Source organism: Simochromis diagramma, unplaced genomic scaffold (genome assembly GCF_900408965.1).
Source record: "Simochromis diagramma unplaced genomic scaffold, fSimDia1.1 OVJJ01000150.1, whole genome shotgun sequence".
Classification (NCBI taxonomy): domain Eukaryota; kingdom Metazoa; phylum Chordata; class Actinopteri; order Cichliformes; family Cichlidae; genus Simochromis; species Simochromis diagramma.
In genome coordinates, this window is record NW_024387083.1 from 696,065 (window position 1) to 720,314 (window position 24,250).

The following is a 24,250-nucleotide window of genomic DNA, read 5'->3' on the forward strand; positions in this document are numbered from 1 at the left end:
TCACCAGGCGAGGCCTCTCGCTACACACATTATTAGGAGCTTAGAGGCTTCACTCTCGCAACTCACAGCACATTACGCTCATCTGAAAACAAAGCAATGATATGCTAAACCTTTTTAGCTGACCTGGCTTAAATTTCCAAAACAATCGTGTTTTTCAACTGAACAAAAAGGAGAGGATCTCAGAACTACGGTGTTTCTATAAAAAACTAAATCAGTATCTGAAAATTCAAAGTAAGAAGTTTTGGCTGCACAAATCTAACCTTTTAAAGACATAGTGCAGACTTAAACGTGCTTATGTGCTGCATAGTAAAAGATACCACTGTACTATGATGTCAATACTGAAATTTCTACCTAAATTATAAAACATCCCCAGTGATGAGATTTTTAGCTCAACTCTTTGGGACTACATTACATCATAAATCAAACATATACAGGAGCTTACGCTATTTTTGCCCTGTGTTTGATTATGGCTCAGTGGTTCTGTGATTTCAGTGGAAGCTGAAGCACCACATTTTTTCCTTTCAAACCTGCATGTGGTTCTGCGGTATTGCAGATGGTACGATGGTTCACCATAAGAGTGAGACAGAGGAACAAGCCTTGGCTTTTGGCACTACCAAGCCTTGAGTTAGAAAGTTGAAATGCTACGGCTCTCAGCTACCATGGGGCTGAAAATGCCATTTTATGTCCCCCTCCTAATCTGAGACATCCAGCCTAAGGCTCTCCTAAAATGCCACCATTATAAAGTAAACTTCTGTCTTCATTTCAGCTTGGAAAAAATACTGCAGTGGTTTAAAAGGCAAATCAGTTCATGGTTTGGAGAAATAATTATGTAGAGAGCCAAAAACATTACATTAGCAGACCTCTGGCCAGTATTTGTGAGAACAAGCTAAGAATAAACGATGCAACTTAAAGCTTTGATGTAAAACTCTTTGCCTGGTGTTTAAAGGATAAAGACTGTGTTGAACAGCCTTGCATTACCCTGCAATTACCAATTAACTGACTGACCCCAGCCATACACCTGGAAAACCTGCCACATAGTTAATCTGCTACTTGACCCCTTCAGTGATAACAGACACCTCTCTGACCTTGTGACCTTCCACATACATTACACAACTATATTCACACACTAATCTCCAACACTATACAGGCAAACCCAATCCTGCCTGCAAGTGAGATAAACACCAAAATTCTTCAGCTTCCATTATACCTGTTTGCTAATAAGTTAAGTTACCTTTAAATGTGTTTATCACTTATTTTACATACTGTAGTTTTCAAGTAATCATAGCAAGAGGTCCATTTCCAAAGAGCAGATGTGTAACATACCTTGAAGCATGCAGCGGTATGCTGATTCAGAGATGGCATAAATGTGCGGAGGCATCTCATGCCTCTTCTTCCCTCTGTACATCTCAATGATGTTCTCTGAATAGATGGGCAGGTTCTTGTAGGGGTTGATGACCACGCAGAAAAGCCCAGAGTATGTCTGTATTTAAAGATATGAAACAAACAAACATGGAGGTTAATATCAAAGAGTTCTCTAAGAACTAAAAGAACATATGATTAGGTCTGTTGTGGATGTTTCTCAAGTTTGCTCACAATGATCACATAAAGGCTCAATGGAACCATAAGTGGATACAAACAGGATGTGTAAAACATTAAGGTCTTTTAGATTGAAAGGAGCATGTACATTTCTGGTTTTATAAATCATCTAGCTTGCATTTTATCAGTGCAGGAAGACTTGTCATTACCCACATTTTGGTAGCTTACATCATCATAGCTGGCATGCAAGACAGTGATAGACGCAGAGCAGAGCAGATCTGAGGGAATGCTGATAAATGAAACACTGAGCAGACACTTGTCTGTGTGCAATACCCAGAGAGCCTTTTTAATCCAAAACAGCACCGCATTAATATGAATAATGAGTTTATGGAATATTATAAAGACTCATGTTAGAGCAAACAGTGTGCACTGCAAATGTTTAGCCTACTTTCTGACTTGCGGTGTTGCATTTGGCTATGCCATTAGCTTGACAATGTCTCCCTAGAGAGTGTGTGCGGTACGAAGGCTTCTCAGCTATGCTGTAGGCTGAATCTGACTCAACCAGAGAGCAAGGCAGACGGCGTGAGGGGCCCTGGTGGGGCAGTGGCTCTCGCTCATTCTGCAGATGCTATAGGGGCTTCACATTTCCCCTATGGATGACACAGAGAAAAGGCTGCTTCACGGTAGTATGACCTTCACACTGACATGCTAGGCTTATTCCAGGAGCCCACACAAATCTCCATTGTATTTACAGAATATAAAGTACAGCTATAGTGACTGAACCTTAAGAAAGTAATAATAACGCATACATTGAGTTATGCCTCTTTCAGTGAGTTAATACCTCATATATAACTAAAAAAATTAGAGCCAGATGTTGAACAAAAGATAGATGGATATTATAAATCTGTGAGGCCGAGACGGCTAAACACTCTGGGCACCAGAGTCGGGCACCTCTCTGCTAGCTACTTGGAGTTACAGATATGTTTGTGCAGTGTTACTTAACACTACTTACAAAAACATGAACATAATTCCAGAGGTGCATATCTCCACCAATGATAAAAATTCACTTGAGACCATGCCTGAATTAAGCTCATGGGTTCCAGAAGGATATCAGAGTCTGGATGAGTCTGCTCCATTTTCTTGAGAACATCAGAACAATCCTCATTTCATTTTTATTTCAACTTGATGTGGTTTTGTGAAAAATATTACACAAAATGCCCAATCGTGCACTCTCTTAAGTGTTGACGATCCAGATTGAATCTGGATCAATTCCAAGAGTTAATAACTTCTATTTTGGGCCCAACTTCACTTCTGGTTAAATTTTCAAGCAGTTGCCTTTTGAGTAATCCTGCAAAAAAAAAAAAATAGGCAACAAACCAATCACTAAAACCTCTCGAGCAGAGGAGAAGTCCAGAAATAGAAATCTGATCTATGAAACTGAAATTATTTTGACGATCAGGTTCCTCTTTTGACTGTCAACATGACAAATGCAGTTCAGAAATAAATAAATTTAAAAGGCAAATGCTCCATGAACTGTTGTCCATAATAAGAGCCTTTGTTTTGAAGAGCCGTAAATATTTAAAAAGCTATTTATTCTATCGCTTCCTCAGCCATTAATATAGTACAACTAGTAAACAAAGCTACAATATTTGGAAAAGCAATCTCCTTCTGGGATCTTTTTGTATCAAAGCATCACACATCATGACACCTGCTTCATTATTAACGCTGCACCTAAGGCTGAGTACAGCACTGGGACTTCTACCTGAGTGACTCAGCAGACGATCACAAAGGACCCGGAGAGCACACAGCGTACTGTAGCTGTTACGTAACAGCTCAGTCAGGGGCCTAAGTCAGCACTGAGCAACTGATGCCGTGCTGCTGATACAGAAGAAAGAAGGCGATGAAGTAGAGAGAGGCAGACGAGGATGAAGAGCAGAGTAATGATCCAGCTGACGGAGCTCCCTGTGGTCCAATCCAATGGAGAAGCAGAGGCGTAAAAAAACACCTAACCATGCTCTCATCCTTTCTGTAAATTGCTCCCTACATGAGGGGGAGAGAGCTGCTGAAACTCTAACTCTCCACTCTCCTTTTCGAAGGCTAATGAAAATTTAATTCCCCCGTATCTGAAAACTGGAGCCGCTATAAATGGAGAGTCTGTTCTGTTTCCATGGTTTAGTTCTGCAGCATTTAGTGCTAAAGCAGCTGGTGTGGCTGCAGAGAGATACCTGGACTTGAAGTTTGCTGTATCACATTCTATGTTCATGTTTTATTTGGTTAAAACTGCACAGAGCAGACCCGCCCTTATCTATAGATTTCTTGTTCATTTTGAGGGTCAAGTAAAATGTCTTTTGTCATAAAACACTATTTTCAGCTCCTCTCTTATTCATAATGGTTTGCCACAGTGAAAAAAAAATATGATGCCAGAATATTAAGTGGTTATTATTCCTCAAACATATGCAAATATGAGAAAAATAAAATAAGGATATTCTTATTGTGAAATATCCTGCAGGATAAATCCAGTACGAAGACCATTAACAACTGCTATTGCCAACTAGCAGAGGACACAGCTAACTTAACACCGCCTGCCAAGAAGCCATGCCTGGCCCAGTCCAGGAAAGAGAAGGTGATATTTCCACTGTGAAATCAGATCCAGGGGAGGGGATGCCGTGGCCTAGTAACAGCTGAGCAACACATAGCCAACAGCAGACACAACAGCCGACCCCATCTGCCACCTCTGATCAGTCAGACAGCAGGCCTACGTTGACGGGACTTTCTCCACTCCAAAAGCCGTTAAGGGCACTCTGAGTGCAGAGACTTGCTCGGCGCCACTAATCTGTGTGGACTACAGTAGACTTTGACCAGTTCCCCAACGGGGCTCTGCTTCACTGATTTCATAGCAAAGCTAATAAATACTTCAGACTTGGCTTTTGAAGTAAAACACTGGTATGTGTGGTATCCAATCAATTTAACAGCAGCAGCAGAACAATCAAATGTATAAGCTTTAAGGCAGTGGAGCCCATTATATAAAACATACTATATGCTATCAAAAAAGCTGTATGAATCTATGGCATTACATCCACCACACATTTATTTCTGTAGAAATCTAAGAGGCAAAATGAAGAACAACCATAGCACAGCAACAGGTTACATCATAACCAACCTAAGTTCCTCCAGAAATAGAAGTCAACCGATGACTTTAATCTAATCATATTAAAACATTTTCTCTACAAAGTTATAAGGATGAGCCTGGCAATGCAGGTTTTCTTCTCTTTCTTAGGTTGCGCCTGCTCTAGACCTGCAGGCAGATCCACTATTACAATGTAATCATTCTGAGCAGGGCCATAGTGTAGGAACTACGCAAATATTTGAAATCAATAAGAAAGAAATGGATTGTGGGCCAATACTGATGTTTAAAGTAAGAGTTTTCGTACACATTTTTAGTGCAAAACTGCGATACATGAAGTTGATGATCGGTCAACAGAGTGAATATCAGCTGATACTTATAGAAAATCAATGCATGCCATAAAACAAAGAAAGAAAGAAAATCTATGTCATTATTCTCCAGGACAAGTACGTCAGAGCGGAGAGGCAGAGTGAGTGTGGGAAAAGGAACTGAGTTGATGAAGATAGGACAGACACTGAGCAGCAGAAGAGCTGAAGTAGGCGGCAGGAGACAGACAGACGAATGGTCTTTTTGCCGTGGAAGAATGCTGAGGCTTTCTGACAGCTGAGGCTTATCTAACAACACAAAGGCTTGCTTGTAGCCCAGCTAGTGAGTAGCATGGTGGCTAGCCTGTGACTCACCACCGTACAGATAGAAAGGTGCCAAATTTAGTGAGCCAGCTTGACAGGCGGCCTGACTTTACACGAAACAAGCCGTCAGCTCTACAAAGGGCCATACAAAAGAGGCTGTACAGGATAGAAAAATCACACAGAAACTAGGATTTCACTGACCAGTAACAGATGTGTGATTGTAATTAACAGTAAAGATACACACTGGAAAATTACTGGACGCCCACAGTTGACTTTTCTGCATGTTTCGGCAACAATATATAAGATTTGTTTTCTTCACAGTAACCTTAACATACAGAATGTGCATTACTGACCTACTGACTCATCTAGCTCAGCAGGAGCTCAGTCTACTCCACTTAACTTGAATTTTCAAAGCTTACACAATTGAAAATGAAATAATATAACATCACAAGGGACACCAGTGTGAGACATTCTCTCAAAGCAATACAGTTTCTAATAGGGGTGCAACAATACTCGTATCGATATTGAACCGTTCGAAACAGTGCTTTCGGTTCGGTACGCATATGTATCAAACAATACAAAATTTTTTTATTTCTTTTATCAACTTTTCTACTGACGATGCTGTCTGTGTTGAGCGCTCAGTGGATTTGCGCTCGACAGTGCAGCCTAGGCGGAGTAGTCGAACGCAGATTCACTGAGCGCAGGGCAAGCTAGCAAGACAGAAGTTAAGCTCTCGTTGCAACATGGCAAATTGAACCTCCCCCACCCTCATTCAGATCTGGCGTTTGGAACTATTTTGGTTTTCATGTAACGTATGACCCTGAAGGTAAGGGCGTCATGGACAAAAGTAAAACAGTTTGTTGGATGTGCCACGCAATGCTCAATTACATTGGTGGGAACTAGTGCGTTAGCGCAGTTTGCTCGTTAACGTGTTGACGCCGTCCAGCCCCAAGCACGGGGCGATCCGCGGTAACTCGTTAACCGAGATTTGCCGTGTTGTGGCGTTAACGTCATTTCAACGGGATTAACGCTGACAGCACTAGTGGGAACACAACGAATATGACTGGACATTTACTCCGACATCATCCTAGTGCAAAGACAAGTGGAAGCAGACAAAAACAACAAGCACGCATGCTACAAACTTTACCCGAGTCATTTAGACAGCCGTTAGCACATGATTCTCCTTATGGGGACCTGATATGTTTAATATGCTGCTGAGAATATAGCCCAGAAGAAGCGTATAGTATAGCTTTTATTTTGGAAAGAGCCATTTCTCTGTAATAAACTCTCTTTTCCAAAGATGAGTGATTTCAAAACTGTACTTTTGAGTTAAAATATATATTTATAATTTTAATAAATGACAAATTAAAAAGGCATGAACATTTTTTTTTTGTATCGAAAAAATATCGAACCGTGACACCAAAGTATCGAACCGAACCGTGAATTTTGTGTATTGTTGCACCCCTAGTTTCTAAGTACCTGATACATAAAGACATGGTACAGTAAGTCCTGTACTGTATAAACATACACAACAACCTGCATTGTCTGCTAGAATGTGGATTGTGATATTGGGGATTATCAACATAGGTCTTCTAAGTACAGTTAGACCAAACTACAGAGTCCCTTTAATATTAGGTTATTGAAAACAGTAATTGTGTCCTAAAGGCAAACCTATGAAAATATTTTACAGGTTTAGAAAAACAGTTAGTACAGACCTCAACTTGTAAAAGACTTGCAGAATCATATTATGACTCAGATACAGAGGTCTTTCCAATTATCTCAATTCAAAGCACAGCCTTGGGGTAGGCATTATATTATGTCTGCAGTAGATATATCAGAGCTCTGGGGGGTAAGTCAAACACACTGGAAAGAAGTTTCAAGCACAGGGGGTTTCTTTTTCTAACAGTGAGCTAAACAGGAGAAAATTCTCTTCCTTTTAGAAAACCAACACAGTCAGACATATGTTTTCAATTTCTCTTAGGCAAGGGGACAATTAACAAGCACCAAAGCCAATTCTGAACCCAGAAAAAAACTGAAACCATGACACCATGGTATTAGGAAGAAACTGAAGAGGGAGCTGGTGGAATGACATGGAAATTCAAGCCATATGGGAAATTGCTGAAATGCTTTCTTCCATTTTGGTAGCGGCAAATTATAATAATACTTTTAAGCATTTGACGATTGCAATGCGTTGCTGCATTCACTTTATCACGTCTTGTTGGATGAAAGGCTCATTTATAAGTGCAACGAGTCACCCAGCAGCGCCCGAACCACAGTCTCTCAGGTAAAAACTAACCCACATTCTATTCCTGGTAAACATGTCACTAAATGGGTCAAGATCGCGTCACAGAGCTGCTTCATCTGTGGTGAAACTGGATTATGGGGACAGAAGCGATGCAGTGATAGAGACCACTCCAGACTCTGCGTAAAAATTCACTACTACAAAACATTTAGATATACAGACACCAGAGATTTTCCTGACTGGTCTACATGTGTAATATATTTAAAAAATGGCCATGTGGATGAGAAAAACTGAACTGATAGGGTTGTTTTGTGATCTGAGAAACAGCTAAAATAAAGGAATGTGGGGGTTAGGGTGACACCAGCAAGGTTTATGGCAAAGGTCTGTCTTTAGCCAAGGTGAGAGAGAAGTTATGGCATTTAAGACCATAGAGCTCTGTCAGTCATTCTGTGTGCAAATATCTGAGTGTGTTTGTGTGGTCATGAGTCACTCAGATGAGCTGCTTTTTTTTCCCTAAACAAAGATGGATAAATATCAGATCTCACTTTTAACCAAGACTGTAAGACAGGTGACTAAACACGAAACAACTGCCTGCAATGAGCAGAACAGCCAGAGAAATAATTTTGAGGTCAACCATCCACCAGTGTGTTGAGTTTACAGTAAACTGTTAGAAAAAAAAAAGAACCTTTTGAAGGCTCCAGGTCTAAGTCACTCACATATATGAGTCCAGAGTAGTAGCGGTCCTTCAGGTTGTGCAGCACAGACGCCTCATTCAGGCAGGTGAGTTCAGCCATGTCTTCCACCTTGCTAAATTTGGGTGGGTTCATCTTCTGGATGTCATCCTTGTTGATCACCACCTTTTTACCATTCTCTGCCAACTCCACTAGCACTTCCTCGCCACGCTCTTCTCGGATACCCGCTGCCTCAAAGCCATGGCGCTCGGAGGGGACCCACACTAGCTTCTTGGCTGTCCAGTCAGCCTGTGTGGCTGGGTTGTAAACCACAGCCCGGTCCACAAACAGGTAGCGCTCTGGGTCCTCTTGCCCACTCCGATGAGACATTTTAACTGGGAATGATCACCACAATATGGCCACCTAGAAGAAAAGGGGGTGCAGCGATAAGTAGCAAAACGTGAAATTTAGTCAAATTTTACATCTCACCCTATGTGATCAACAGGAGTGTGTGTGTGTGTTTGATCGCAATGGGATTGCACTGGTCACTTCATAGGAAGTAACCTTTCTGCAAACAGCTGCACTCTGACTGCAGTCACTCTCAGAGTGAGTGATGGAGGTTTGCAGATAACTAGCTAATTTATAAATACAGACGGATTGCCAACATGCTGCCATCAGTCTGAATGAGTCATTGTCAGCGAGCACAACTCAAAGGTACTCCACGCAACTGGCTGCCAGCTGGTTATATTCTAGTTATATTCCTATAAAACAGGAACACTGCTTAGTGCAACAGTTAAATATACATTTCTGTTAAATGTGAATTTCTGTCTATGTAGACAGCAACAGTGATTTTTGAAGATATATTACAATTAACTGGTGTATTATCAGAAAAGGACTGCATGTAGATGCCAATTTCACCCCATTCAATAGCAGACTGAATCTGTTGTATGTTAGGTTTTAGTGAATAAATGAATAAATAAATAACTGAAGTGAGATAAAAACTTCAACTTTGAGGGCATGATTTGCAGTTGAAAGAATGTGATATATACTACTGCAATTCTCAGCAGATGGCAAAGTAGTTCTGTTAAAATAACATCGCATTATGAACTTAGTGTCTGGTGATTCCCACTTGTAGTCATCACTATAGATCCAATAATGGCAGAAACGTCCAGTGACACTAATACTTATGAATTTAGTAGAATTCACTGATCATTATACATCACATAGATATGCATTAATTTAAGTATGTCTCTTGATTCATAGCTGGTATAACAAAATAATACAGTGAAGAAGGGAACTCATATGTCAGACAATCAAATAAAAGTTGCGAGTCAGACTTCAGTGTAGGTTTGGCAGCCTGGCACTGCACAACAATAATGCGCGTACTGCGCAGACTACACCGCTCTGCCAGAAAACCAAACGGGACAGATGGACGACGTACTGTGAGTGTCACATACAATAAGTCGCTCTCGTTCTCCAGGGAGCTCGCTGTATACAAAATAACCCGAATTTTAACACCTATCCAGGTAGCTCTGGAAACTATAAACGCCTGAAACATGCAGCTGAAGTCGCCCTTCCAAATATTAGGCTAATAACTGCGTAATAAACCTGCGCAACTGACGGAGCTAGCTACATAAGTGGGTAACGGGAATAAGTCACGACACGGTTAATTTAAAAGAACGAGTAACAGCAGCTAAAAGTTATTGTCTGGAGAACAACCATTAGGATAAACAAAAATAAGGTTACTGTCGGAGAAAATTATTGTCATGAGCCAAAAGAAAGTAGAGTCATAAAGCTAGCTTACCACAGTCAGTCTGCACTTTTTCTGTTACGTATTAAGAGTTCAGGTGTTACCAATTAACACGTTTCTATGGTGAGAGAAAAAAGAGAGAGAAAGAGTCCTCGAGGTCAACCAGAGCGCTTATGACGCCGAGCGGTGGATTTTGAACCCCGCTACTCAAATAAAGACTACAGCCAAAGTAAGTTTCCAGAGCGACCTCCATCCCCTATCCCGGAGGCTGCTCACTCACTGACGCCGTAATAATCACCACGCGCCCCATCGTTCTTCGCCCTCGCAAACTTACCTGCAGCAGTCAGAACCTGTTCACAAAGCTCCCCCTGATTCGACCCTGAACGCAACTATACAGCTGCTAGCCACAAGTGAAATGCAGGCATGTATCTGGGTTTCGGTATGCACCACAGTGCACAGTGCTGCCTCCACACTGGGGCCCCTCCTAAAGAGAGCAGGCTTGACCACCGCTGCTCCCGCCTACGGTGGACTGTGCGCACTAGAAAGTGATCGCGCAGATCAATACGCCACACTGTCGCACTCTTGTCAGGATTCAGCCGCTAATAAATTTTTATGTGCGTGCCTTCACGCCTGTCAGAATCCCCTCAATGGCATTAATGAAGGCAGCAATAATGAACACACTGTCGGGCATTATGCTGCGGTGGATACCTTTTAAGATCTATCCCACAAATATCTAGGCACTGCACACCCACTACATGCAGCCTAGAAGCGATTGGGCTCTCACTTTGCGGTCTTTCTCTGCCCTTCTCCACTATTGGCTGGAACAAACCAACCCCCCAATTTGCTGCAAACCACTGACAAGCATAAAAAAACCAAAACATAATAACTATTGCAACTGCTGCTTGCATGCATTATAAAAACTCCTCAATTTGCCCCGCATTGTTATTGTTGTCTAATACCTCACATGTTTTCTAAACAAAAAAGCTAGAAAACAAGAAGGGTTAAGTACTTCTTAATAAAACATAATGTGGCTTTTGACTGAAACAGCTCCCTCTTGTGTCTGAAAGCAACATCAGCAGCAGCACCAGCTCACACAATCGTGCGACTTCTTGAGTTTTATTACAAATGGAAACATGTCACCAGGGGCGAGAAAAACATGTGTTTTCTGTAATTAAATAGTCATTCACTTTACTAACGAAGCAGTGGAAAACGTGTCATAAGAATGAAGGTTTCAAAAGACGGTAAAGGCGTTGTATGTCATAGTTCTGTACAGTCTGTTAATGTTGGGGCTCTTCAGCGTCCGCCCCTCCAGGCTCCTCCGCCACGCTTCTTCCCTCCTCCTCCTCCTCCTGCTGCTGCTCCTCCTCCTCCTTTAACCTTCTTCCTCACGCCGGTCGCCTGTTCCGTGTCATCATTGTCTCCGTCCCCTCTTTTTGGCCTTTTCCTTTTGTCGCCTTGCTCCTTCATTTCCTGGGGAACACAAACGTTTTCTTAATGTTCATCTACACTAATAGCTGACTATATTCTATATACAGGCATTTTAGGTCAAGACAGAACAAGTTTAATTTAAAAAAAATCAAACATTTCTAAATATGTATTTTTGAAGAAATTAGCCAAGGTTTAGCCAAGTTTCAAACATTTGTTCGTAACTTTTAGTTTATGCTTGCAGTCATTGCTCTTTTATATATGGTTACATATAATATATGGTAAATATATGGTTACATTTAAATCATTACACTCCCCAACAACTTTACCACCTACACCTGCCTGTTAATGCAAATATCCAGTGTGGTCAGTTCTCTGGTCATCTGCTTCGAAACTTGAAGCAGATGACCTGCGGCAGCAGAAGACCACACAGACTGCTGCTCCTGTCAGCTAAAAACAAGGAACTGAGGCTAGAAGCTGCACGGTCTCATGAAACAGAAGGACAACAGAAGATTGGAAAAATGTTGCCTTGTGTGATGAGTGTTGATTTCTGCTGCCACAATTGGATAGGATGGTAACAGTTGGCATAAACGACATTTTATCAACAGCTCAGGTTGCTGGTGGTGTAATGGTTTTGGGGATATTTTTCCAGCACACTTTGGGATCCTTAGCACCAACTGTTTACTGTTCATACACCACAGCCTGTCTGATCATGTCCATCTGTTTATGACCACGCTGTATCCATCTTCTGATGGCTGATTTCAAGAGGATAACACACTGTGTCACAAAGCTCAAATCACCTCATGTAGAAACATACCACTAAATACTGATGCATTGGCCAGGCAGGCTCAGACGGGTTTATGCACCATTGTTTTCACACAGCATGTTTTTTCTTCTTCAAATTTTAGGCTATACCTGACAAATACAGAGAAAAGACACAATAAAGACATGATGACTTACTATTTTGGCAAATCTCTGGGCCTCGCTCACCCTCTCCACCAGCATCATCACTTCCTCCTCTTGGGTTGGAAAGGCTGGAAGTTTCTTCCCAATCAAGCTTTCAATTCGCTGGAAAAGCTCCATATCATACCTATGGTTATATGGACACCAGACACATTTACTTGCTGCAGTGACCTTCCTCTCCAAACCACAGTATTGCACAACTTACTCAACCATGTCAAAATGGTATAAAAATGGCAATAAGTGGAAACAAAGCAGAGATGTTATTGTATATGGAATGACTGGTGACGATAAAAAGGCCCTTCTTACTGAGTGACGAAAGTGATGGATTTTCCAGATCGTCCTGCTCTGGCTGTTCGGCCAACCCTGTGAATATAGTCCTGTAGGATCAAACACATCCACAGATCAGCTCATCGGTGAAGTGAAATAAATCATCAAACGCACCACCAACATGATTATCAGCGTATCATCCCACTGACCTTAGAGTGAGTGGGAATGTCATAGTTGATGACGCAGTCGACATGAGGAATATCCAGTCCTCTGGATGCCACGTCAGTCGCCAGCAGCACCGACCGAGACTTGGACTTGAACTTGTTCAGAGCTCCAAGACGTTTATTCTGCACGGCGAAGGAAGGAAGATCCAGATCACATCACAGTATCCACCAGAAAGAAAAAGGGAAAACTTTCACTTCCTTAAAAACTCCATTTGATAAATGTCTGTGTGCATATTTACACACAACTCATATCATACATTAGGTCACATTTGCTGTAATGCCACAAAACCAGAAAGAGGGCTGACATCCAGCCAAACGGGACCAAAGCTGGTCAACATTCACTTTCATTCATGAGTGAAAGAAATTTTTCTTGGTCTACAAAAACAGCATCTTAGATGGTGCAAAGAGCTCTATTCAAACATTTAAGTGAACTGCAGCCTGATTTGAATGTAGATTTGATTGTAGACTGCTTATGGTAAACTGCAGACCATGACAATGACTTCCAGATGTTTCCAAATGGTACAAAAAGTACACTAACTTGCACGTAAAGTTAATTAAGCATGACTTTAGCATGTGTTGCAAGTGTGATCATAAACCAAACTGTTTACAGGGTTTTATAGTATGCGTAGGTAATGCTGACAGAGCAGCAGGCACTATAATGAATGCTAACATCTCAGGTTAAATCCTTATACTCAACCGAGTCTCTGAAGCTTTACCTGACTCATCTGCCCATGTAGAGGGATAGCAGTGATGCCGAGGTTCCTCAACAACAGCGCCACCCGCTGGGCTGTGTTACACGTGCTGCAGAAAATAATAAAGGAGTTCCCGGCCAGCTCGTTCAGGATGGAAACCAGGTAGCAGTCCTGTTGGCAAAACCAAGAGCTAAACTTACTGAATATAAAACAGCTTCAGCAAGTCACAAACACAACTGTCAGCACATGGTCAGCACATGTACACGTGTGCACCCTACCTTGTACTTAGATGGTATAAAGATGTAGTACTGCTGCAGTTTGTCTACTGTGGAGTATTTCGTAGACACCGCGCACTTCACAGGATCTTTCAAAGCTGCTCTCTCTAGTTTCTGGACCTGTAAACATATGACAGAAGGTCAGGCAAAGGCTACTCTGGCAGCTGCTTATTACTGTCCCCCATAATGTGCAGGACAAGGACGGCTAAAAGAAACGCGACTAACGTTCTCCGTCATCTAGAGTTGACAAAGAGGGAAGAACGCAAAGATACCTTTTTGGTCATGGTAGCCGAGAACAAGAAAGTGCGTCTTTCTCTTGGAATCACCTTCAAGATTTTATCCACCTGGTAAAAAAAATAAATAATAATAGATATAAAAACGACAGTCTACATGGGCTACATGCCTCTTGAAATTTGTACAGGTTAAATTCTCGAAAACCTTCTCTGTTTATAGGCAAAGAGCTTCACAAATGGACACGTCACAGGCGCAAATCTAGCCTGAGGCGTTGGAGGTGTGGAGCCCGTAGCCAGCAGGTTTTTAATTTAAAGCTCAGCCTATTGGCTATTTGTAATCTTTCAAAATGCTCCACTGTCAAAAAAAAAACAAAACGTCAACTCGGGTTTTTACCAGCTTATGGCTAGTAATGCGAAGTTTAGGTAAATTTCACTTTTTGGATTTAAACTGCCATAAAGGTTGTCACATTCACTTTAAAATGCTTTCATCAATAACCTTTGAGCCTGCCATTTAACAGCACACTGAGGAGGATGTGGCTGAGGTGCTACAGTGAGTCGCCTACCAATAGGAAGCTACTGACCTCAGTTTCGAAGTCCATGTTGAGGATTCTGTCTGCTTCATCCATGACCAGGAACTTCAGCGCTCGTAGAGAGAAGCCCTTTGTGTTCTCGAGGTGATCGATCAAACGACCGGGCGTGGCTGGAAAAAAACAAAACGATTTTTTTACTTAAAAGTGTATCATCAAAATCAGTTTATAAAGGATACAAACATTACAACAGTGGGTGAACATAAGCAGACGTGTGAAGTGACTGCAACTGTCATAACATCTGTGTAAAAATATGCAACGTTCTTAAAGGTAAAGTCTTACCAATAACGATGTGCGGCTTTTTCGCTAACACCAGGGACTGGGACATCATGTCGATTCCACCGACTATCACGGCTGCAACGGAAGAGAGATGGATTTAGAGCACAGAGCCTCCCGCACCACTGCAAGCCGCCTCACCTTTCAAGGACACGTACCGCACTTAACGCCGATACTGGAGCCCAGGGCCTCAAACTGCTCAGAGATCTGAAATGCCAACTCTCTAGTGGGGGTGAGAACAAGTGTGTGAAGCCTCTGGGGGGAGGCCAGCAGCGACTGGAGGATAGGCAGAGCGAAGGCACCGGTCTTTCCTGAACCAGTCTCCGCCAGGCCAATAACATCCTTCCCTGCAGGTCACGAGGAGACAAGAAATGTTACGCACTTTAACCTTTAGAGATTTAAACAAGTCCTGAGATTCAGACTGAAGCGCTGCTCCTTTAGCTTCAGTCCATGTTCAATCATAATGATTCACAGAGAAATATGGAGAAGTTTCATATGTTACACGTACAGATATGAGGTGTGTAATCACGGTATGAATTTGAGCACAAACTGATTTCCAATCCTCTGCTGAGATTTCAGATTTCAAATCCCTGGGCCATGCATTTAGCCCATCATCTCTGATTAACAGGATATTTGCTGTCATTGTTACTTCAACTTGTTTTCTTTGATGGTCTAGTACAATGATGCACAAATGGTGGCTATGCTAATGCCAAAACAAAGCTGAAAAGTAGCCATACACAAACATATAAAAACAAGTTCATGAATATTTGAACATTCAGGGGCTGGTAGTGTCGGAGTAAATCTGCCTCTTTTAATAATTCAATTTACTCATGTCCTTTCTTCACTTTGTATAATAAACATTTGTCCCAGTCTTGTAGAAAGTTTTCTTCTTTCTTTTTCTGTCTGTATGTGAGTTTGTCCATCACAAGGATCTCCTCAACAACCCATTGTCTACAGCTCATTGTTTAAAACCTTAGGGGACTTAAACAGCATGGACGCAAATGGCCTCTAAGATGATCCAAGTAGAGGATCTGAAACAATCGTTGGAATTACATAACTAAATATTTACCGCAGAGCGAAAAGAATTTTATTCCAGAAGGGTTGTATTTTTCCTGATGTCCAAAAATGTGCGTATGGTTGTTCCGTGTGATCATGTACTGTTACTTGAGTAAAACTGACAGAAAGAGGTAAGCGTGATTTCTCACCTTGCAGAGCCACCGGTATAGCTTCTATCTGGATCTTCGTGGGGCTCTTCCATCCCAGCTGATCACAAGCCTCGCATAGGACATCAGTAACACCCTGTCGGAAGCAGACAAAAGGCAGAAATCTTTGTAACACGATCGTAATTGTGTACTAGCGCCGTATATGTCTCACAGACATATCCCATTCATATTTAAAAGGATAAAATGAGGTTTACATAACACAGCGGAGTTGTAGCTAACTCGAACAGCAGTGGTCTCTCCGTGTTAATGTGCCTGACTCTTTTCCTTCGCTCGCTGAAGCAAACCTACCAGATCCTTGAAGCTCTTCACCGTCTCGTCGTTTTCTCCGCCATCACCGTGATCGCTTCCTTCATCGCTGCTCGAAATTTCGAGTGTTTCGTCTGTGTTTGGCTTCACGCTCTCCTCGTCCGCCATGCTTTTCGCCCCAACGTGTCGTCAGTTCCGCACTGCGCAGATGCGGAAACGAGTTCGAGCTTAAGCCGCAGTGGATGATGGAAATTTGTGTTTACGACCGAAAACGCCAGTGATTGGCTAAAAATACGACATGGGAATTTCTGTCGCGGATTGATTCACACTGAAACAAGATTAAACCAGTTTTTTGAGTTTTTATTTGGCTGAAGATCAAACAGTTTTACACTTTTACTGTTGTCAGTGGTTGGAAAACATTCTATAACTTTATTTTTATGTTAGGAGATCTGCAATAAAAAAAACAGAAAAAAGTAATACAAGATTGCTTCTAAGGTCAAGTTGCAAACAGGTGGTTGGAGGAAAAACAATTTCAGAGTTAAAAAACAAGACAAAAAAACAAAACAATATGCTGGATGTGAAAAAGCACTTCTGTGCAGAGCATAGTGTTCTTCTCTTGAATTGACTATGCAAGTTACCCAGTAAAATAAACGGATTTCTTACTCTTTTTGAAATGCACATTCTTGTTGATGCAACAAAAATCTAACCCAGATCAAATGAATATGAGGCTGTAGAGAACAAAGCTGAGGGTGTAGTGGCCTTTCACTGGTAGGTGACAGACAAACTGATTCTAGCTGAAAGTTTGAAGACGGCTACCTCTATAACTCTGCACAGAAAACACAAAACAAACACACTGCTGTTGTTCAGCTTGCCACACTGATCATCATTATTGGCAGTACGCTCCCGAGTCTTAGAGGAGTCCCTCCATCTCCCTCATAAAGGCTTCATACACCTGGTCTTTAGTCTTCATGTTGGGCTGAGACACAGCACCCATCTGTGATGGATTGGCCACGCCCATAGGAGCTGTTGCGGTGTGCTGTTTCTGCCACTGGCCTCCTCCCACACCTTCATCTCCCCTCCTTCCTCCAACAGAACCTCCTGCTTTCTCCATGGGCCCAGGTGCTGCTCCTGGCATTGTTCCAACCTTGTCCCTACGCACCCTCAGCGCTGTGGGCACAAAGCGGGTCACCTCTGCCTTGGGATTGATAATTTGAGGTTTGGCAGAGATGGTAGCCCCGCCTGCACCGGCACCTGCTGCCAGGTTGCCTCCTGCAGCTGCGACAGAGGTGATGTTTGCGCGTTTTTCGATGGTGGGAGGGTGGTGATGGCTGGGGGGATTGCTGCCCGGATTGGTGCCTGTGGAGGCAGCAGCTGTCCCAGGCGGAGGGGGCATCTGCATGACACCAGGTCGCATGGGCATGGCAGGGGGTTGCAGGTTGGTCTGTAAACCGTCCTGGCTGGATCCTGAGCCTTTTTGTCGCTGAACAATGTTTGGAGGAGCACTCAGCACATTGGAATTGAGAGGTGGAGGGAAGAGAGACAGAGGTGGTGCAAGAGGACGTGGAGGCCCTCCAGCTCTTGGGGGAGGAGGCGGGATACCTACAAGGAGAAAAAAAACATAAATGAGAAATGCATTCAACAGAAGTTCTCACTATTTTATATCTTTAGATTGCCTCCACACACATGTGCCTACCTGGTGGTGCTGGGGGTGGTAATCTGGGAGGTGGACCACGTGGTGGAGGGCCTGGTGGAAGGCCAGGAGGGGGGCCTGGTGGAGGACCAGGTGGTCGACCTGGTGGAGGCCCAGGAGGCAGAAGCCGAGGCATTGGAGCCCTCATTCCTGCAGGCATGCCAGGAGGCCTCAAGAACGGAGGAGCACCTGAAGATAACAGAAGATCTCTTTGAAAAAATGATGCAGAGCACTCACACTTAGAGAAGTAGAAGACCCCCACAGAACAGGCACAGGAAATTATTCTAGTATGACTTCAGAGTCGAAGTAATCAATCTTTTAGCTAATCAGAATGCGAACCTGGTGGGGGGCCAGGAGGTGGGCCAGATGGTGGACCAGGAGGCCTCATTGGTGGTGCCGGAGGTGGACCAAGTGGTGGAGGTCCTGTCATCGGTGGCCCTTGCATGTGTGGAGGCCCTTGCTGTCCCGTGGTCCCAGCTGGAGGGGGTAGTCGCTGATTGGCCATGAGATGGGACTGGTTGTCCCCTGGAGGGCCTCTGTCCTCGATGTCAGAGCTGTCTGATTCATCTGTGTATTCTTCCTCTACCTCTTCTTCTTCCTCCTCGTCAGGAACTGACTGACCTGAAGACAAAAAATGAACAAATAAAAATGGCATAGCATATCATCATACAAAGAAAAGAAACTGTGAGGAGCACTAGCTTAGTAAGTGCTTAGCACTAACAGTACCTGCCATCCTTAACATCATGGCTTGCAGAGGTGTAATGGCCTTGGTCTTCTTCACAACCCTCTTCTTCTTCCTTTTTCCTTCACGGGGTGCCTCTGCAGGCATATCTGCAAAACGTACGCTACGACCTGCAGTAGTCAAATAATAACAAATTCAGGAATACAACAGAATACAAACAGTTATAAGATCAAGAGATAAATAAAGGCAACAAAGACGTGAGTTGAGGCTTAAATGTGTTGAAGCAGTCAGAAACACTCACCACCATGTCTTTCACTTCTGTCTCTATCTTCTTCTCGTTCTCTCTCATCGTCCTGCCTGTCCAAGCGCATTCTCTGTTCGCCATCTCCCCCTTCATCTCTCTCTTCTTCACTGATGTCTTCAGAGTCGCTGTCGTCATCAATATCGTCCGGATCTCTGTCGCTCTCACTCCCGCTGTCCCGATCTCTCCCCAAATCCATTGCAGAGTCCTTTTCAAATCCAGGAATGGAAGGCTCTGTTCAAAGGAGAAATAGTGTAACAAGAAGAAATGTTAAATTATAGGTGGAAAAAAATCATTTGATTATCAGAGGGAAACTGGCTGTATCTCACCTGCATCTGTGCCGTAACCGCGTCGAGCAGGTCCATACAGTGCCAGGACCTGAGGAGGTGGGGGGCCAGGTGGAGGCCCAGGGGGCTTCTTCCCTGGAGGTAAGCGTGGGACACCTGGCACTGTTGCCAATGCTGGTCCGGAGGACGATGGTCCTTTACTAAGACATGCATAAAAACAGAATTAACTCAACTGCCCATTAAAATTCTAAAATGTCACATACGGAGTTTAACTGCTGAAACTTTTACTACTCATTGAATGAGTCTTACCCAAAAGTGGAGCTCTTCTTCAATATGGAGGGAGGCTGAGCCCCTGGTAGTGGGATGTCCTGGATGTGGATACTGGATGGGGCATGAGGCATGTCTGGTAGAGGGATACTGTCAACCTCCACCAACTCTGCATTCTGAAAAAGAGGAAACGTCACACAACAGAGTAAACAGAGAGCACAACAAAGGATAAATAAGGTAATGGAGCACACATCTGAAGCAATCAAGCTCAAGACAAATAAAAGACGAGTAATGGGTTTTGGTGTCTGCCCCAAAATATTCATAATCCTGACTTTTAAGATTTTTTTGTAGCCCAACAAGGCGTACACAAGCCTGTAGGACAATGTGCATACAATATACCTCTCATTCCTGCATCAATTTATGCAAGAATTATTATAAACTGAGGAACCCCGCCCCCCAAAACTGTCATGTAGTTTCCAACACACCTTGACTGAGTCAAAATAAAGAGACAGCTGCCCTCTTTTAGTCTCATAGTCCAGTTCAAGTTTGCGTAGCTCTTTGTAGGTTTCAGGATTCTCTCTTTCGTACAGACGAACAATGCGCTCAAATGTCTCACGCAACTTCTTCCTCTTGTCCCGCAACACCTTCTCATTCAGCAACGGCTGCTGAACTGGGTTGAACTCTGTTCAGAAACAAAGTAATTATTTTCATTAGAAAAGCAGCAAATTAATTGTAGAATTCAGATTTTGACTGTGATTTTCTGCTGTTACCTAAAGGCCTGAAATACTTAAATACACACACTAATTATATATAGCATTAATCTACTGATACATGTGTTCCACAAGCTCAGGTCCTCTACAAGTGGCAAACATACAACTAAATAGTTACAACTAAATATATCTCTAACATCTAAATTGCATAAACTCTGCCCTGTCATCTCACCCATCTCATCCAGCTTCTCCATGTCTCTGATGATTTGTCTGGGATCCTTCATCTTCAGGACTGCTGCTCTCACCATCATCCTCTGCTTCTTGTTCTAATATTTCCAAATGAAAACGATGTTACCATCATATTATCACAGTATTGTTATCCTGTATTGCATATTTAGAAATATCTTTTTTTTTAAGTGAATGGTTCTAACCTTTTTTAACTCCCTTTTTCTGGCCTCCTTTCCTGTAGAAGGGGGGGAAGAAATGACCATTTTTATATCTAATCAGCAACTGAGCAATATCCAGCAGATCAATTCATGATTGAATTAGCGCCAGTTTGTTATCAGCACTTACTGGCCTGGTCGGTGGGATTCATAAACTTCCCACTCTTGGTGGAGGAGGTTGAACGTCGCCCCATTGTGACGGTAGGTCTCCTTCACGCTGCCATGTAATACAGCAAAACAGAAGAGAAGTAAATTGTAAAGGAAACCTTACGTTGTTATTTTGTGGTACGTTCAAGAATAAGTCGGATTTTGTCACAACCTAAAATAACACTTTTAGCTCATATTTATGAATCACTGAGACTTTAAACAATGTTTGAATTCATTTTTGACAAATTGCAGCCTCCTTTTTGTTAATTCTAACTTCGATATCAAGGCAGTTTAACCAAACTATCTACAATACACGCCTTAAAGAATTTTACTGTTAGCTATTATTAGCAAAGAAGATAAGAAAGTTGACAATCAACGCACGAGTCAAACTATCTAAGCTCTTTGCACAATTAAACTATTGAATGAGCTGATAAACACCACAGAGCCAATCAAACATTTGTAACACACATACATAAATACATATGTTAAATCATGCCGGTCAAAAGCATTTGCCTGGCAGGTTAGCGGCTAACGTTAGCTTGCACTTATAGCTAGGCCCGCGTTAGCAACGAAAGCAGCACAGGAGGGAAAAATTCACTGTACCTTTTGTTCAGTAAAAACTCACAGGGCACAACGCCCTACACACACGCACACCTCCGTGTGCCAAAAGCAATGCAACACGTTTTGCGTACGTCCTGAAAGAGAAATCCAAACCCCCCAGGATTGAATATCACACCGTGGCTTCGCTAACTGTCCGCCATGTTTACTGCCGCGAATGAAAGCGGAAAGGCGATTTTGACGTCATCAAAACAAGCGAGCAGTGAAAGAAAAATAAAACTAACTGGGCGAACGGTATTATTTAAAACGTCACTTCATAGCATTTGTACATATACTAGGACTTTATCTTATTCATATTGTGTGGCGCAATGTAACTCTAATGATAATGAAGGGTGATTCTCGTTACAGGTTCCAAGACTGCAATCTAGCGATACTGCCCCCTGATGGTTACAAGCAGCAATTACAACCTCGCTGCACTGATGTGCCAAAAAGTGATCGTATGCCAATTACTTTTTGCGTGTTTTTTTTATGTCTAGATCTCTTTTTATGTTTTTATATAGTTGCTTATATTGTTAAATAGGCTGCAGTAAACAGAGTTTAAAAATGGGTTATATGTTATATCAAATTTTAAAGCAGCTCTATGAATCTGCTTTATTGTACCTACATTATAAAGATCCATCCAGTCCTTTTCGGCCACTTGAAGAACATCACAGTTTTTTAAAGGACTGTGATTTTTTTGTAACTTCTGCAGCCCTCCAGGCCAGACCTCGTTTGAAAACGACATTTTTAATGTCAGCGACACTTTTTACCTGAATAAATGAAAGCTGAATAAAAGTCACATCTGATGAAAGGAAGTTTCTTTTTGGATCAAAATGAATTGATCTCATTCATGAGAGAAACGTTTGACAGATTATATGACAGCAAGTCATTTACATCTGTTACCATCAATTATCTTTTGGCAAATACCAGAAATCACTTTGGCAAACGATCACTTTTTGGCACAACACTGGGCACCGGTCATTAGAGAACATGAATGATTATTGAATATTTAGTATGCAAACAGAAGGACATAAATCTCTAGCATTCTGCACTTTATTCAAGGAAGTTAAGTAATGTGTTGTCTTTAAAAAGGACAAAGGTGCGAGTGAATTAAAGTTGGATGTTATGTTTTGTTCACAGTGCCTGAATATATATCATGGTCAAGAAGGACTTCAAATGAGCCCTTTTGAGTCAGATAAATAATAATATAAGTAGTGATTTTTCAAAATAAAAGTCCTATGAAGGTTTTATGAATTTTCTCAGCAGTGACCTTAAACAGTTGTCAAAACACACAGTGGAATATATCTATAATACACAGAAACACAAACTTGTGCAGAAATTACATTTTAATCATCAAAGTCACATGTGAACTATTTACAGAAACATTTGTCATATATTTACAGTGCTTTTATCTACAGTTGATTTGTGTGTTTCACAGTTTTTGATTGTATGTTTTGTAGCAGTGCTCCTGCTGCTCTACATTCACCTCTCCTTTGCTCTTTTGCTCGGTGGATGTTGAGGATTTGGCTAACTCGAAATGTCAAAATCATATTGTGGGATTTTGACTTTTTGCCCATACACAACGTCAATTTCTTCAAGTCCGTCCTCGTTTGTTGATGTCTCCACCATAGGACGATTCAGTCTCTCCCACAGCTTTTTTTTAATACTTCTCCCCAGCTCTAAACTGCAGGGACGTTTGCGGCCATTCTTGGACCTGCAAGAAGAAATTCAATCAAAATGATGCATGTGGTCAAAAACCATACTGTAACCATTTTAGAGCTGGTGATTTTAAAAAGTGACAGGACATTTGGAGACAAACGTACGTCAGCATGCTATCTACCACCTCATGGTAGACTCGCTGATAATCTTCCACTGAAAGGTTGTAGATTTTTAAAGTGCTGTCACTGGAGCTGGTTGGCTGGTGGTCAGTACTGCATGGCTCGGGTCTGGGGGGCAATTTTTTTGCCACTGGCAGGTCATCATGTGAGACTGCAGAGGGAGTCTTTGGAGGTCGGGAAGAACTGGATGCTGGGCTTCGCTTCCTTTTCCGGGGCTGACTGACTGTTCTGTCACGGCGCCGGGGCCTCTGGGTTGAATTAACAACCTGGGGAAAGGTCAGAAGCACACAAGGGAATGTCAGTAGTTAATAGCGACCTCATTTTATTCAAACAAGACAAAAATCTAAATTTGATGAACCACAATGAAGTCCAAACTCCAAAACCCTCAAATGATTCTGTTCCTGAAATTTTACACATCCAACCTGGTCCTTGCTGCAAGCACAGTTGTTTCCTGCTGGCTCTGGGTTCCTTTGCATCACGGGCCTGGCATGCAGTGTTTCTCTTACAATAATTATGGTCTTTGAGGTGATTGGGCACCGTAAGCTGCAGGTATACACAAAAATGACAGTAATGCAGACATCAGTTAGTAGTTCATGAAACATTTAAAAAATAACAAACCCTTTCATATGTCCATAAACTACTTAAACCACTCGCATGGTTGAATAACTTGTCCACAGTGATTGTAACGACAAAAAATATCCAACATGTTCACATAAAATCATAAGAACTAAAACCAGGACAATGCATCAAGGTCAGTGTAATAAAAGACGTGTCAACTTATGGGCTCGTCGTGTTAGAGCTTCACTGCTGCATACCCCCAAATGACATGTCAAATAATAATTTGCATAAGCTAAACAAACACCAAAGTCCATGTTGTATTAAACTCTAATTTCTGTTATAATCATTGCTGCTTTTTGCCGTTTTT

General features: G+C 42.2%; 3 protein-coding genes across 4 annotated transcripts; all 3 read right to left on the bottom strand.

Annotated features, from left to right (window-relative positions):
- Positions 1 to 173: 173 nt before the first annotated feature.
- On the bottom strand, positions 174 to 10,944 carry LOC120742538 (myosin-10). 2 transcript variants are annotated; one of them, XM_040045905.1, is made up of 3 exons: positions 10,287 to 10,944; positions 8,248 to 8,625; positions 174 to 1,480 (listed from the first exon to the last, which is right to left on the bottom strand). In XM_040045905.1, exons 2-3 carry the CDS (start codon positions 8,590 to 8,592, stop codon positions 1,280 to 1,282), a joined length of 546 nt encoding a protein of 181 aa, XP_039901839.1. In that variant the 5' UTR covers positions 8,593 to 8,625; positions 10,287 to 10,944; the 3' UTR covers positions 174 to 1,279. The 2 variants fall into 2 exon arrangements, with proteins under 2 accessions (XP_039901839.1, XP_039901840.1); XM_040045906.1 differs by lacking the exon at positions 10,287 to 10,944 and adding an exon at positions 10,007 to 10,273.
- A 108-nt stretch (positions 10,945 to 11,052) lies between these two features.
- On the bottom strand, positions 11,053 to 16,586 carry ddx47 (DEAD (Asp-Glu-Ala-Asp) box polypeptide 47). Its single transcript, XM_040045902.1, has 12 exons — positions 16,406 to 16,586; positions 16,100 to 16,193; positions 15,053 to 15,241; positions 14,901 to 14,972; positions 14,613 to 14,731; positions 14,071 to 14,142; positions 13,802 to 13,918; positions 13,548 to 13,694; positions 12,817 to 12,954; positions 12,647 to 12,717; positions 12,338 to 12,467; positions 11,053 to 11,422 (listed from the first exon to the last, which is right to left on the bottom strand). Exons 1-12 carry the CDS (start codon positions 16,529 to 16,531, stop codon positions 11,246 to 11,248), a joined length of 1,452 nt encoding a protein of 483 aa, XP_039901836.1. The 5' UTR covers positions 16,532 to 16,586; the 3' UTR covers positions 11,053 to 11,245.
- A 116-nt stretch (positions 16,587 to 16,702) lies between these two features.
- LOC120742534 (WW domain-binding protein 11) lies at positions 16,703 to 21,730 on the bottom strand. Its single transcript, XM_040045901.1, has 12 exons — positions 21,494 to 21,730; positions 20,874 to 20,960; positions 20,732 to 20,763; positions 20,533 to 20,626; positions 20,076 to 20,272; positions 19,633 to 19,766; positions 19,366 to 19,523; positions 19,037 to 19,270; positions 18,780 to 18,905; positions 18,393 to 18,674; positions 18,057 to 18,242; positions 16,703 to 17,962 (listed from the first exon to the last, which is right to left on the bottom strand). Exons 2-12 carry the CDS (start codon positions 20,935 to 20,937, stop codon positions 17,274 to 17,276), a joined length of 2,196 nt encoding a protein of 731 aa, XP_039901835.1. The 5' UTR covers positions 20,938 to 20,960; positions 21,494 to 21,730; the 3' UTR covers positions 16,703 to 17,273.
- Positions 21,731 to 24,250: the final 2,520 nt, after the last annotated feature.

Bases quoted from the DNA above. Each gene is read 5' to 3' on its own strand.
- LOC120742538 (XM_040045905.1), bottom strand. From the start codon at position 8,592: ATGTCTCATCGGAGTGGGCAAGAGGACCCAGAGCGCTACCTGTTTGTG. The intron at 1,481-8,247 runs GTGAGTGACTTA...CTTTAAATACAG, and splicing joins ACTACTCTGGACTCATATAT to ACATACTCTGGGCTTTTCTG.
- ddx47 (XM_040045902.1), bottom strand. From the start codon at position 16,531: ATGGCGGACGAGGAGAGCGTGAAGCCAAACACAGACGAAACACTCGAA. The intron at 14,732-14,900 runs GTAAGACTTTAC...GTTTTTTTCCAG, and splicing joins AAAGCCGCACATCGTTATTG to CCACGCCCGGTCGTTTGATC. The intron at 11,423-12,337 runs GTAAGTCATCAT...TGTGTTCCCCAG, and splicing joins CCCAGAGATTTGCCAAAATA to GAAATGAAGGAGCAAGGCGA.
- LOC120742534 (XM_040045901.1), bottom strand. From the start codon at position 20,937: ATGGGGCGACGTTCAACCTCCTCCACCAAGAGTGGGAAGTTTATGAAT. The intron at 20,627-20,731 runs GTTAGAACCATT...TGGAAATATTAG, and splicing joins GAAAAAGGGAGTTAAAAAAG to AACAAGAAGCAGAGGATGAT. The intron at 18,243-18,392 runs GTTCGCATTCTG...TGTTATCTTCAG, and splicing joins ACCTCCTGGCCCCCCACCAG to GTGCTCCTCCGTTCTTGAGG.